Below are 14404 nucleotides of genomic sequence, written 5' to 3'. Positions count from 1 at the left end.
TATATATTATTAAAATAATAATAATTCTAAATAATTCTAATAATTATTCTAAAAAACACCTGGCAGAGCTGCAGGGCCAGGAAAGCACTGAGAAGCTTGGCAAAAATGCTCATGATTCTTTAGCCATAGCTGAACCAAAAGGAACTGCAGGCGAGCTTCTCTTTAAATGCTTTTTTTCAACATTTAGGACTACCTAGGGAAGAGCTGCATGACATGACTGAGGAACTGAGTCTCCAGACAGTTCATTAACTAGTGGCTGAGGAAATGAAGTACAATTTCTTTGTGCTAATCTTTTTCTGAGCATCTGAATGAGGCTTCCCTGACATCCATCATCCATCCCTGGCAGAAACATCTTGCCTTTTCTCAGACCCACTGCTCAACATCCACAGGCTGTAGGAACAAAGGTTTGCTCTGACTTTGTAAGCCTCTTTCAGGCTGTGTATGGCTCTGCCCATGTCACCCACTGAGATAATGATGTAGGACATGAGAGCAGGCAATGAACATGCACCGAGCAAGGATTTAATGTTGCTCTACGGTTTGCTGAGCTGCGATTGCCAGGGAGAGGCCAAGCCACCAGGGACTGGCTCATTCACTCATTGTTGCTGCTAAGCACCAGCAGAGTTTTCTAGGGACCATGAATGAGACCTGGCAAATGGCACAGCAATTCTATTTAATTTGACTGATGGAACATGAAAGTCATCCTCTTCCAAAAAGGAAAACGATAGAATATTTGCAATTTCACTTGCAACTTGTTAGTTAACTTATTATCTTGGCAATCTGACTGCAGTATCACACCTCTAACTGTACTTGGTACTGATACAACAGCTCCAAGCATCAAGAGTTTAATTACATTCCTGTAATTCAAAAAAATGGACACAAATGAGGATTTGAACCCGTGAGTTCCTGACTTCTAGCATTATTAAAGGGTTTTCTAGATATCACCTAAATGTTTTTAATAGTAATTGAAAGAGAGTTAAATAGCTTTGTCCCCAGCATAGTAAAGATAAAACTGTTTCTTACCATTATCATCACCCGAATCAGACTGGAAGGAGCTGAGGGACTGTACTTCAGAGTTGCTGCCTTTATTACTTCCTGCAAAACAGGTCACTTCTTCAGCGTCATCAACCCCTTTACCTTTATTGACAGCAAAAACAAAGCAAAATGGTTCTCTCTACATATGTACATCTCGCTATTTATACCACAGAGACATTTAAATCCTGCCAACAAGTAGCCTTCTATTATTTTCATCAGAGTAAAATTATTTCCTTCAGACAGAGGAAATAAATAACCTATTGGTCAAGAAGGCAGCTGATGAAGATAGCTAGATTTTCAAAGTGTTTGAAGCCTATAAAGTCTTTCAAGTGGCTGACACCACTGTAATCAAGGAAGAAACTTCTGTATTCAGTACTGCCTTTTTATATGACATGTAGTCTTAGCAGGAAAGAAAATGATCACTGAAAAAATGTGGTATAAACTTCTTATACAAGAGATTACAGTTATATTTGTCTTTACTCTTCATTTCTTAATTTGAGAGCCTCATTAAAGGCTCATTCAATGCTCAATAAACTTATTGTTCACCTTTTCACTCATACCAGTGGGCCCTGCAACAGATTTTAATGACTCCACCACTGGCATATAATAGATTATGCTTCAATTTACATTGCTTTTCATCAGGGACATTCAGTCTTGACAACGCTTCTCCAGTTCAGAAATGTAACTGCAGCCTATGGTGTAAATTGGCATGTAATTATACACACATGAATAAACACATTCAACTACACATTATATGAGTGATAATAAGGAACACAAAAAGTTATCCTCCATAGTAAGCACTGAGATAGATACCTGAGCTAATTACAAATGAACAAATGGGTGCTGGAATGGGCGCTGTAAACACTGAAGTACAGCTCTCCACCTGCTAGCTGGAGATATTTCTACCCAGCATAGCGCGCCTCCATACTCTAAGGTCTGATTTGCTCCTGCTGAGAAGCAGGGTATGTAGTAGATGGAGTGAGAGCTGCAGTATAATGAAGCTGCACCGCTTCCCACTCCTTGACAGCCGAGGTCCGTCTCCATGGCATGGTCTCATGCTGTGCAGAAATTCATACAGATACCAGTAGCCTCTGTGGCAGAAACAACCAGGAGAATACAGAACAGAGAATGTATTGGGGCTGACGTGCTGATGCTTTCAAGCAGCAAAACTATATTTAATGGCTACAAAAAACAACCACTACACAAATGTGAAATACAGGCCAAAGAAATGAAAATTATTTCCTGTTTTTCACTAGAAGACCTTAGCCAATGTGCTGGCTTTGGTGACAATGTGCAGGTCAGGGCGCAGGTATGAGACAGCGACAGATTCCTCTCTCATTTCCTCAATTTCTATTGCCTTAAACTATGGGATTATGACTGTAATATATATAATATCCATATAAACTATGGATCATGGAGTTCTACCTGACAGTTTTGGTTAAGGCTGTGTTGCAGTGGGGTTGAAGATGAATTAAGAAAAACCACTAAAAAGAGGAAACATCATAAAAGACCCACAAATGCTAAAGCAAACACCTCCCAGTTCATACGACGTTCTCAACTGCAAGGATAGACAATGTAGGGCCATAAATACCACCCAACTGGTATTTCCTGCTATGACAGAACATGTGAAGTGTGCTGCATCTCCAGCAACATGTTCGGAGATGGATGGAGGGCGCACTGTGTTATCAGATTAGAAACTATCGGAGCACAAATAGCATAAGTGTGGGGATCAGAAATGTGATCACTGATACTGAATGCAGATGGGAACATAATGGACTGAGAAGGTGGAACTGTAAGTAGTGCATACGTTTCAACTTCATTTCATAGACGCTGGAAGCAGAGCATATTAGTTCACTTGTCCCCATTGCAAAACAGGATTGCTTCTTGCAGGAAGTTTAACTCGCCAGGGGAACAAACTGCCCACACCCAGCAGAGTTTGTATTTGAGGATAATGTCCCAAATTACTTTTTCCAGTAGAAAGATGATTGCCTTCTATCACTTGAAGAACTAATGCTCAGCGCACTTACTCATATGTGCTTTCTGAACAAGTGAAATAAATGTGTTTAGTCATACTTAATGCATAGAAGTAGAGGTCTCGTACGTCTAGTTTAATTATAACCTTTCAAAATTATACCAAATCACTTCTCGGAGGAATTTAACAATTGTAAGAGTATGAGGTTGAAGCAGTAAGAGTACATGTGCCACTGCACCTGCTGCACCCTGAAGGCAACCCTTTACCTACAGCACTGAAAGTGAGACCAGCACGCAATGGTACTTACTTTCTGTTCCGGCATCCCACGTGCTCTTCCTGATGGAGTCACAGTCAGAGCGACAGGGAGACACAGCGGGCAAGTTTGGAGCCACGCTGCACACCACCACGCCCCGCCTGGCTGTCAGGATTCGAGGAGATTCAGGATGAAACGTTGTCATCTCCTGGTGCTCCACGCTAAGCCCATCCACTATCTTGTCCAGGTTATTCCGCGAGTCACTCTGGAAGCATGGGGTATAGGCCATCGGCCTCACTGGGACCTGCGGAGGCCCAACTTCTTGGTAGATATTTCTACTGTCTCCACTGTTCCTCATGTTCTTAAACTGGATGCCGTTGCTCTTGTTGAGCAATGCAGCAGTAGCTGGATCCTGTACGAGCGTGATGTTGTTGCGGGAATAGTTCTTCCTGAATACTTTCTTACGAAAGATGATGAAGAGGATGATCAACATAAATATGACAAACAGGACAACGGCTATTCCTATCAGCTCCTCCTTGCCGACATACGAATGTCCGGCTTGTATATTGGGAACCACCACAGGGCGAAGACCACAGTATTGCCCCACATAGCCAGGGGTGCAGTTACACAGAAATGAACCAAATATGTTGACACAGGAGCCACCATTTTCACATTCTTCTCTTTCGCACTCATTGATGTCTTCCTCGCACCTTAAAAGAAGAAAAGAAAGGTTTGTAGAACACCTAGCAAACAGCCCAGCTTGCACATGATGACTTACCTTGTCAAAGTGGTACCATGACAGTGAATACCTTGTTGGTGCTTGGCAAATGGTATTATTATTATCGCATTATTTAAGTTTTTCTACAGCTATTGCACGGCTTCTTAAGACAATAAAATGGAAGCATCAAGAAGGAAATGAGAGTTTAAAGCATCTGATTGGAAAAGGCTTCTTGACCTTAATGAGGCACACTAAAGAATATCAGCCTTTTTATATCGTTTTTGGACCATCCCATGGGATTCTGTGCAAAATATTAGGAGGATCAAGGTGAAGCTACTTGAGAAAAAATACAGTAAAAAAAATCAGAGTACTTATTTAAGAGAAGAGAGAGATATACTGACTATGTAAAATTATTCAGGGCTTGAGATTAAACAAGCAAATATTACAGAAGTGGGAGAAAAAAAAGGAAGGAACCTTAAAGAAAGAGGAGAAAAGGAAAGAAGAAGAGGTAGTCAAAAAGAAGGCTGAACAAAAAGTACTAACAGTAGATGAACTAGATGAATATAAAGCATGTTGATGGGCAGGTCAGGGGATTTTCTATTTCTACACCAAGTATACGATCAAGGCTAAGATTTTAAAAAATGAATGCAACAAGGTAGGCTTTCATGTCAGGGCTCAGGTAACGATATAATTGATCCAAAAAACCAAAAGAAAAGATAACATAGCGGCTTTCATGGGCTTTACAGAATTGCTCAAAAAGCCTCTAACACTTAAGGGGTGTATATTTAAGAGAAAGCTGTCTTGCGACAACATCCTGAAACAATAATTTAGGAGACCAAGTCCAGGAAAGCATTTCTGAACATGCAAGCCTCATGGATTCCTCAGCTGTCATTAGCTTAGGAATAGTTTGGGCTTATTTTTTGTCAGGTGGATCAGAGCTTTTGGGTACAAAATGCCTCATCAAAAAGCCCACCATTGCTGAATTGAAAAGCTCCTGTTGCCCGCTTCAGGGTCACTTACGTTACTCCTGTCAGGCCGTTTTTGCAGTTGCAGATGAAAGCGTTGCCAATGGGATCGCACGAGCCTCCGTTCCGGCAGGGATTTGGGAAGCAGGCTGTGATCTCCGACTCACAATTCCTTCCTGTAAACTGGGAGAGGCAACTGCACAGGTAGCCTGGGAGGTGTGAGACACAGAGAAATATATCAGAAGCCTACCACTGTATCTGTCTAGAAGCAAGCAGATCCATTTGGCTAATTTACTCCAAAAAATGCTTTTTACTGTGGGGGGAAGGGGATGTTTATACTCATTCAGGTGTGTCTGTGTGGTCCACAAACTCAGTCAAGAGTTTGTTTATCTGAGATGTTTGGACAAATGGATCTCCTGTCTACAACCAGGGACCAGGGGAATTGCTGGAGCCCAGACCATCCTGATTGTCATGATACAGATATGGATGCGTCATCCATGAACAACTTTGGCTACAAGAAATATTCTAGACCAAGGATGCATCTCCCCATGTTTTTGAAAATACAGACCATATTTGCTGATAATGGCAGCCCACCCTCCTTTTGGGGCTTCACTCAAGAATGAATACATGAGCTGACAACTTTTCCACATCCGCCTTTTACAGAAATGACACAGAAGGGATGTGACAGCACTAAACACTTGGTAGTGATAGCACTTCCATAAAGTGCATCATTCAGGCACGAACTATCAGCTTCAGAATACCAACTGACCTGAGCAAGGCCGGCCCTAATCAGAACTGATTATGTACAGCATGTGCTATTAAAAGACTGATCGATCACTGGCTGCAATACATCAGACACAACTCCACTCAAGCAGAGGGGGACCCTATAGGGGATCAAAGTCCTGCTTCCACATTCCACATCAGAGAAGCAACATCAGACAATAAAACATCAGAAGAGGAACAGAGCAAAAATCAGTTCTTAAACTCATCATTCTTTTTTCCCCCTATCTTTGTGAATTCATATAGCACGATGCCATTAGCAAAAACTTTATTTAGGGTCACAAAGAAATCCAGTGAAGCAGCGTGTCTCTATATTGTGAACTGGATACTGAAACCTGAATGTTTTTAAGCTGTGAGATGGCTAAGGCAGACCCTGGGATGGACAGACTCCCAGATTAGAGTTGTTGAACCAGCAAAATTTTCCTGAAGATCTGTAAAAAATTTTGATTTTTAAAAAAAACTACTTACACAATCACAATGTCCCAAACAGATGTAGGTAAGGTTCAAGCTCCTGTAATGGGATTCACACACTGAATACAGCATACTGAGCAACTGGAACAAGGAACCTTCCTGCCGTTAATACTGCTGGAGTTAGAGCTGAAATGGGTTGAATGCAGCTCAAATTACTGGAGGTCAAGCTAATATAGCCGAAATATTGTCCCTTGGTGGCCATCTTTTTAAACATATTTTTAAAAACTTTCTATATCTATACATCTGAAAAAAAAAATACTTATTTTAAAAGCCATGGCTCTAGGAAACAAGGCAGGAATTTCCAGCACGGTTACAAGGAAAAGAATTTCACAGAAACAATATGGAAAAGCCCAGTGAGGGATGAGGCAAAAGCAATTCTGCATTAAGACTCCCACATCTTTTATGTCCTATCCCGTTCAATTTGCCTTGTTCAGTTACTCTAATTGAATTCTTTCATGACGACAGGCTTTTGAAAATAAACTTGAAACCAGACTTGCTGGCATATTCAGTCAAGAGACCAATCCTATTTAATTGAAGATAAATGAAACAGATACTCAAATATCACGCTGTTTCGTTGTCCTGCTACAAGAAGAGGGATAGAAGCACTGCTGTTTTCAAGGTTACAGAGCTAAGAAGAGGAATGGTTTGACTTTGGGGATTCCTAAAATACAAGTTTGGTCAGCATCAGCAAGATGGAATTATTTTTTGGTGTCTTATACATATCTTGCTCCGACAATGCAAACAACGTTCTGGACCTGTAGAGATCTGGGTCTCAAGAAATAGCAAACTGCAGTTCAACTAGGGATTGCATTTTGATGCCATCGCTATGGAAGATTTACTGTTAGTTGGAAATGTAGCTGATCCAGAAATGCTGTAGGTAGAAATCACAGCATGAATTAATAAGGCTGTTTCAGTGCTTCATTTTATAACTGAACAGTGACATCTATAGTTCAAAAATTTGCAGTGTTGTTTTATGTATTTTCAAGGTCTCAGTGAGCTTAAGTGAAATGAAAAGGTTCAACTGAAAAGAAAACATTTTATTCATAAGCAAATCTGTGGTCTTACGTAATAGCAGAATAGATATGTTCTATTTGCTAACTGGTATTTTAAACCTACATACTTTTAAAGTGTCTTTCAAACTCAGCTTTCTGTAACTGAGTCACCAGTTACCAATCATTTGTAAGAAAAAGCCTTTGATTCACTTTCTTTTGACATCTTCTAATTGTTGCAGCTGATTATGTTCTGGGTTCTCAGCCTGTAACACATTCTGTTACATTTATTCACTGAAGAAAAGTTTAAGAAATATTGATTTGGGAAAAAAAAATGATCCTTTTACCACTAAGTACAAAAAGGATCATGGATTTATTAATTATTATTGTTGCCTGTTATTTATATTAAAGTTGCACTAACTTAAGGTAACTTTTTATACTAAGTGGAGCTTAAGCTGAATGCTCCAGATTGGTCAGAGCTCTGGTGGGCAATGTATGAACACAACCAAAAGGGAAAGTGTGCTTTTGCCTACTTTTTTGACTGAATTTGGTTTAATGATGGATTTCTAACATCTGAAATTCTTCAGATTCTAGAAGATTGAAGTATTCAGTACAGTTTCTAAGCCTAGAGATCAAAGTTAGAAGTAAACAAGGCAATAAACCAAGACAGCATTAAATTACAGCATTATCAATGGCATTTCCTCCTGTTGGAAGCACTGACATACACCTGCCAACTCTGAGTCACTGGCAAAAGACACAGAACTTTCCCATGACACACATGCTGAGAGCTGCGGAGCATTCACCCAGGAGGTCTCCAGCACAGCAAAGCACGTGTCAGAATTCATGGAGTAGGGAAGTGAGGAGCTGATACAATGGCTCAGTACACAGCACATATCGACTTGGCCAGCAGACTTGCCAGACCTTTTATGCTTCTCCAAACCTCTCAGCAGAGGCTGTAATTTTGCCTGCTACTGCACATCATAGCTGTCTGGCCATGGACAAAATACAATCATGCACAAACCCCGTTTGGTCCCCAGTGCATCCTAGGTCTAACAAAGAGTTTTTATTACACTTTTAATTTAATATCCAGGTAATGTATCATGCATTTCTTCTCACCCTTTTAGCACAAGAATAATAAGCAAACTTCACAAGTCTGAGGAGAACAGAGCTGAAGAAAAGGCTAAGTGCCATGTCCTCTCATCGGGGGATGAAAAGAACCCTTTCAAGCAATCTCAGGCTTGCTCCTGTTTGTAATGAAGGCATTGGAAGACTTGGAAATTCATCAACACTTAAGATCATACAGTCCATCTGAGTTTTCTCCAAGAGATATGAATATTTCATTTTGCACACTGATGCTGGAATGTTGACTCTCATTCTCCAAGGCAGCAAATTTTGTGAGGTCACCACTGTATTTCTTCAGAGGGAACCAGTGGAAGAAAGATAGAAAGCTCTGGTAAACACATCTGCAGTGCTGTTGGGGTGGGACCAGGATATCCCCAGCATGTGCCACAAGAGCCTGTTCCAGTAGCTGACTAAAGAGCAACAATCATTTGTTGAGTGATGAGCAACATCACAGCCCTCTTAGGCTGTATTTACATTTGCAAGTCCTGAAGAGCAACAGCAGTGGGTCTGTGGAACAAAACGGTGCTTGAGGACCCAGCACCCCCAGTGCACACATTTCAGGGCTTTAGGATCACTCTTGGTGTACATCTTTCAGCTTAGCACTGACCTCCGAGACCTCACCTCTCCACAGGAGGAACTGAAGCATAGTGAGAGAGGATGATCAGAAGATCCATGTCAAAGCTCATTTATGACGTAAAACATTATTTGGACATAACTGTCTCCTGCTTACACATAGTCTTAGCCTTTCTGGTTGTTTTATAAGGCCTCTCTCATGCTCCTCCACTAATCTGGGTCCCCACTATGTAGCTGAGTCTCACCTCACTTTGACTCCAACAGCTTTTCCTCCTGCCTTGTTGGCATGTCCCTGTCCAGAGGAAAAGGGATTTTGCAGGGCAGACCTTCCTGAAGAGCAACATGCTTTAAGCAAGGACTCTACACAGGCTTCCTGCCTATACCTATGTTTGCTTGGCACTTCATAAGCAGAGACAGCGGCAAAAGGCAGGCACAGTGCCATCGGCAGATGGGAAGCCGTTATGCAGCGAACGTCTCCGTTGGTAGCATTCCCAGCCTGAGCATCTGAATGTCTGTCTATCCTCAGGTTTACTTGGCTTTAATAAAGAGGATGCTTCGAACGGCTGCCAATTCTTTTTTTTTGAACGTGTGTATGCTCCTCTTTCTATCTATCACATGCAAGAGGAGCTGGCTTTCATCTCTCACGTGCTTTGGCTTCTGTGTTTGATCTCCCCATGTAGTTTCTTTCCCTGCAACTAAACCTGACAAACTCAATGTCCAGAAACAGGCCTGCCTTTGGCTCTGCTCACACAGTGTGTCATGGAAAGTTAACTGACGAGAAGAACTGAAGGTGAAGAGGGCATCTCCCAGCATTTGTATTTTGGTATGTTTATAGACATACCAGGCCATCCTCAAGAACTGTGTGTTCTGCAGCCATATACATTCCTGCCACTTCAGATTTAAGTTATCTGTCTTCAGACAGATGATTGCCTCTTGCCAATAGCTGGTATGAAAATGAACCTCAGCCTTTGTTAAACTAGTGCTTTCTATGAAAGGATTGGTTTGTATGCGCTTTGAAACTGGGAATTTAAATCCAGATGTCTAAAAGCATAGCTTAAAAAAAGATTAAAACTCCCACAATTTTAAAAAATCTTTTAAAAATTAACTGATGTGCATTTGGTGTGCTCACATTACAGCACGATGGTTTCTTTGTGCGAAAAACCAAGATGGAGAACGTAAGCACGATCAGGTGAGTTCGTGATGACGGTATTAATACAGCCACTTTCCCCTAATGTCATTCTTATGAACTACCTAATCCTCAAAAGCATCTGCATTTTAATGTTGCCAGCGTGCCTTAAAACATGTATTAAAACCTCCACCTAAGTGCCGGGTTGCATTTTTTCCCTCCTTTGGATTTTAGCCCTGTCCATAAAATATAAGAGAAAAAAAGAAAAGAAGAAAAAATGAGGAAGGGAACGCAACGACATTCTGTCCTCACACTCCGCCGACAGTCCTTGACTCAGGAGATATTTCTGCTCAACTTTCAAATAAAATTGCCTACTCATATAAGCCATTTTCTTCAATCAAAGCCAGATGTATATAGGATTGATCAAATTAAAAGGAAGTAACTAAACTTAACAATTACAGGCTTTACAAGCACGAAGTTTCTCTCTGTGGTTGAAAAGCTTGGCACTGTGTTTGGATTTGATTACAGTAAAGCCTTCTATTGCAGTGATAGCTCATGTTGTTATTCACGCAGATAAACATACATTTACTATTGGCAGACCTGGTATTGCCACTCTTGTTATTAAGGTTGTGTGACATTTCCCATTTTAAGACCTCATACTCAGCAGCTTATAGCTTAACCACACTCTAAACACTTGGTTGGGTTTTCTTGGGAAATCTCAGTCCAAAACGCCAATCTGAAAGTCATGCTGTTTCATGGCAGGCTTTAAAATGCTAACAACTTTCTTTAAAAATAGCTTTACTGGCCCATACTTACGGGTACAGACTGAAGAGTCTGGAAGAATGTGTCCTGCATTTCAGGGCTGTGGTTTCCAGTGTCTCCCAAGAAAATTGTTCTAAAGCTCTTTCTGCTAGGGGTCTCCTGAGCTGTCAGGCCTAGTGAATGCTCGTCCCCCTTTCCCAGCCCTTTTGAAGCACGTATGGGATCTCCCTGTGGAGGCCCTGGACACACAGTAGTCTCTCTTTAACTCTTGATAACACTGGGCATACACTGCTGCTGCGGGACTTGATTTGGATCCATGGGAACACATGCGTGCAAGCAGGAATTCATGTCATGGGCACTTTCTGCTGGCCCAGAAACCAGATTTTGAAAGTAGAGGTTTTTCTGTACTCTCAGTGATGCCTTGGGATGTCTGAGCCATCTGTGCTTTCTCCTGCAGTCTGAGGTCCCCACTCTGTCCTCCTGTTTAATAGCACCGAGGTCAGACAGAGGAGCGAGCACGGGTGAACTAGTCCTGTGGAAACTCTCCTTTCAGGGCGATACCTTTGCCATCAGTCCTGAGCTCTGTGCAGCCCACGCACAGCACTGTCTATGAGCTGGGCGCTGTAACGTTGCCATGAGTTTACCCATACCAACCCTTACAGCAGCAGCGTGGACGCACTCCTGGGCCATTCAAACCATCGCTTTAGCAATTCCCCAAACAGCGGCGTAATATTGCCCTATGCCCATAACCACAGGAGGAAGTGGAAGGTGATCAGAGGCAGCTTTTATTACGGTGAACAGGGCAATAGGCATTTCTATTGAACGGAAGATCTCACAACAGGAATACTGTTATGGAGGTTTGTGTTTTAGATGACCAATTTATGCAAAATATATGTAAATTAGATGTGGCCCCTCTGGTTTCTGGCATGTAGCCTGCAACTCTTTCATGTTATAATGTTGGGTAACCTTTGTTTGACTGTTCTCTTTCAAAGTTAGCTATAAATCTGAGCTTTCTTTTTCTTAATTTTCTTGTAAAGCACAGTAGGGCTTTTGTAAGAAAAAGGATGTTAACTGTATATGAAATCTGGGAGTGTAAAATTCAAATTAGAGGATTTATTTATTAAAACAACTCCTATCATGGTGCCAAATATTCTTTTAGGAAAAGGAATATTATTCTCCAGAAACTTTAATAGGATGATAACATCATAGAAAATACTAGTCAAGAGATCCTGATGCTACCACATGCCCTGGGATTGGGAAAACAACCTTCTTACAGTATATTTTTAAATGCTTCCCCCCACCAAAAGAAGAAAAAAGCTGCCATTTTCTTTCTTAAGATAAAAAAATGGACTTGTATTACTTTTTTTCTATTTTAAATGAAAGCCATTTGCTTACATCTCTGTCAGTGAATACAATGGCTGATGATTCTTAAATGCACGCTGCAATTTGTGGCTCCACAACTAGTATTTGCAATTCTGCTGGGCTCTCCGCTCTACGGAATTTAATTACGTGGCCTTTCTGTGTATGGAGGACACTAACAACAGAATCAGTTTGCTTGGTGGAAACAAAAATGCTCACGCCTTCTCTGTGTGGGCTGGGCTGCAGAACCCCCGACGTACAGTCAGGGTCCACTGCGCTGGAATTATGGCTTTATAACAATCCTTTATTTACATACACTGCTGAGGCAGTAAAAACAGCAAACAGATTTTTTAACGGCAGGCAGCTGAAACATCCCTGCAGGGCACGTGCCCCCTCGCCGAGGCAGGAACGTAGACGAGTTAAATCAGTTCCGTGACTGCTTTCCAGCAGCGAATTATGTTGACATGAATATGGTGTGTGCCATTACAGTAATAAAATGGGTCCAATCTTCAGCGCTGCCTGTTTCTCCCTCATGCCACGTCTCCCCTCAGTTTGAATTGGCATGCATATGGTGCCAGGGAAAAAAGAATTACTGTAAAACATTTCACTAGAAAGGTCTTAATTTACTCATCACAAGATTGCTGAGCAAGACTGTAAATAGACTGAAATCAAATCAGTAGAAGGAACTGTTCTCATGCTTCCTTGGATGCAAGGTGAATGGTTAACCTCATTTATTAAGTACGGAGTCTGCATCAAAGCCATGTTACGTTCATGTACATATTACAGGTGTATTTCCCAGGGATTTAAGTAATCTTGCTTAGCAATTCTCTCAGTGGCTGCAGCATCCTTCTGCCTCAGAATGACTTTCTTTTGCCCATGTTGTGTGGCACTCCTTTCATTCCCTTCTCTTGGTAAAGAAAGGGCCTTAACAACACAGGCAAGCAGCAACATTTGTACTCGTGCTGCACGTTACACCCTGGCTTGCCAGTGCCGTGCTTCATTCCTCCTGGAGAAACTTCTGTCTGACAGTCAGTTTTGCTGACACCTCACCAGATCTCAGCCTTGAAAACAAAACTGTTCTCAGGTTTAGGAAGTTTCTAAAGTTTCAGAAAAGCTATATGGGGAAGGGGGGCAGAAAGGAAATACGAGAACAAGGCTTGAAACAATGAAAGTCAGAAATAATAGTTATAGGGGCAATGGACACATTAAAGCAGAAAGCCCTGGGACAGTGGTTAAATGCTCCCTAAAAAAAGAGTGTAGTGGAAACTTCCCTAGGGAACCACAACCAAAACCACTGACAATAAGCAGATGGAAAGCTCTGAACTTGCAGAAGACCCTCTGTTGAGCACCTTCGTTTTCAGAGGAACTTTTAGTCTGCCAGAAAAGGTTAGCAGTGCTGCCTGCTAATACAATATGGGGAACTGGAAGGGAAACCCATGCACTGCAGAGAGAGCAGCCCTAGAGGCAATATGCTACATGTATGCTGTTTGCTTTTTTCTTGCAAAGATGCTGACTGTTCTAACGGTCTGGTAACTTGTGCACTGCATTACTGGGCAGTAAGTCACTGGCACCAAATCACAGAAGCTACCCTATAACCACTGGATAGGAAACTCCAACACGAGCACAGTTTAAATCAATGCCCTATAAACTCTGAACAACATTACTCAGACCTTGAAGCACTCAGGCCTCTGAGGAAGCTGTAAAATACACTTCTGGGGAGGTTTATAATGGGGCGGACTCGTTATTTTCTATGCAGTCATGTAATCAAATTACTCACTCACAAAGGGACCGAGGTGTTTGTGGACAGCTCAGTAATTATTTGTGACAGCTTCAGAAACAGAGAAAGGCAACAGTGCCGTTGCATTGGTGATGGATGTTTGAAATCAGCATCTTTGTGTACAGCCTTCGATGCTGTAAATGAATCCTGAAAAATCTAGCTGAGAATTACAGTAATTGTAATTCTATTGGTTACTATAGAAATAGGATTATCCTAACAGCCAATAAATCAATTTCCTCCTGGAATGCTAATGCAATGAGAAGGGGCACCATTTCACCGTTATTTATAGAGCAAACAGCTTTTACACAATTTGCAATACCTATCAGAGTTTTATAGAGTTCGTGAGATTTTTTCAAGCACGCTGCTGCATAAAACCATCCCAGGCAATAAATTATAAAGGAACATGGGCAGGGGGAAACCCGTAAAGTAATGCAAAATATTTACCACCAGATGGCACGCTGGTACAGGTGCCGCCGTTCTGGCAGGGGTGCCTCTCGCAGGCAAA

The 14404-nt window shown here is 41.6% G+C and overlaps 1 protein-coding gene across 1 annotated transcript in view; it reads right to left on the bottom strand.

Annotated features, from left to right (window-relative positions):
* Window positions 1-1020: 1020 nt before the first annotated feature.
* Window positions 1021-14404, bottom strand: part of LOC104492900 (protocadherin Fat 3-like) — a gene marked incomplete at both ends in the record, with an annotated part of 41726 nt that continues 28342 nt past the window's right edge. Inside the window, 3 exons of the mRNA XM_010135507.1 lie at window positions 1021-1134; window positions 3312-3967; window positions 4996-5149. Of these exons, the coding sequence (XP_010133809.1) occupies window positions 1021-1134; window positions 3312-3967; window positions 4996-5149 (924 nt within the window). The remainder of the gene's footprint in view (window positions 1135-3311; window positions 3968-4995; window positions 5150-14404) is intronic.

The sequence above is a fragment of the Buceros rhinoceros genome, unplaced genomic scaffold (genome assembly GCF_000710305.1).
Source record: "Buceros rhinoceros silvestris isolate BGI_N320 unplaced genomic scaffold, ASM71030v1 scaffold46400, whole genome shotgun sequence".
NCBI classification, from domain to species: domain Eukaryota; kingdom Metazoa; phylum Chordata; class Aves; order Bucerotiformes; family Bucerotidae; genus Buceros; species Buceros rhinoceros.
This window is presented reverse-complemented; position numbering and strand designations above follow the sequence as displayed.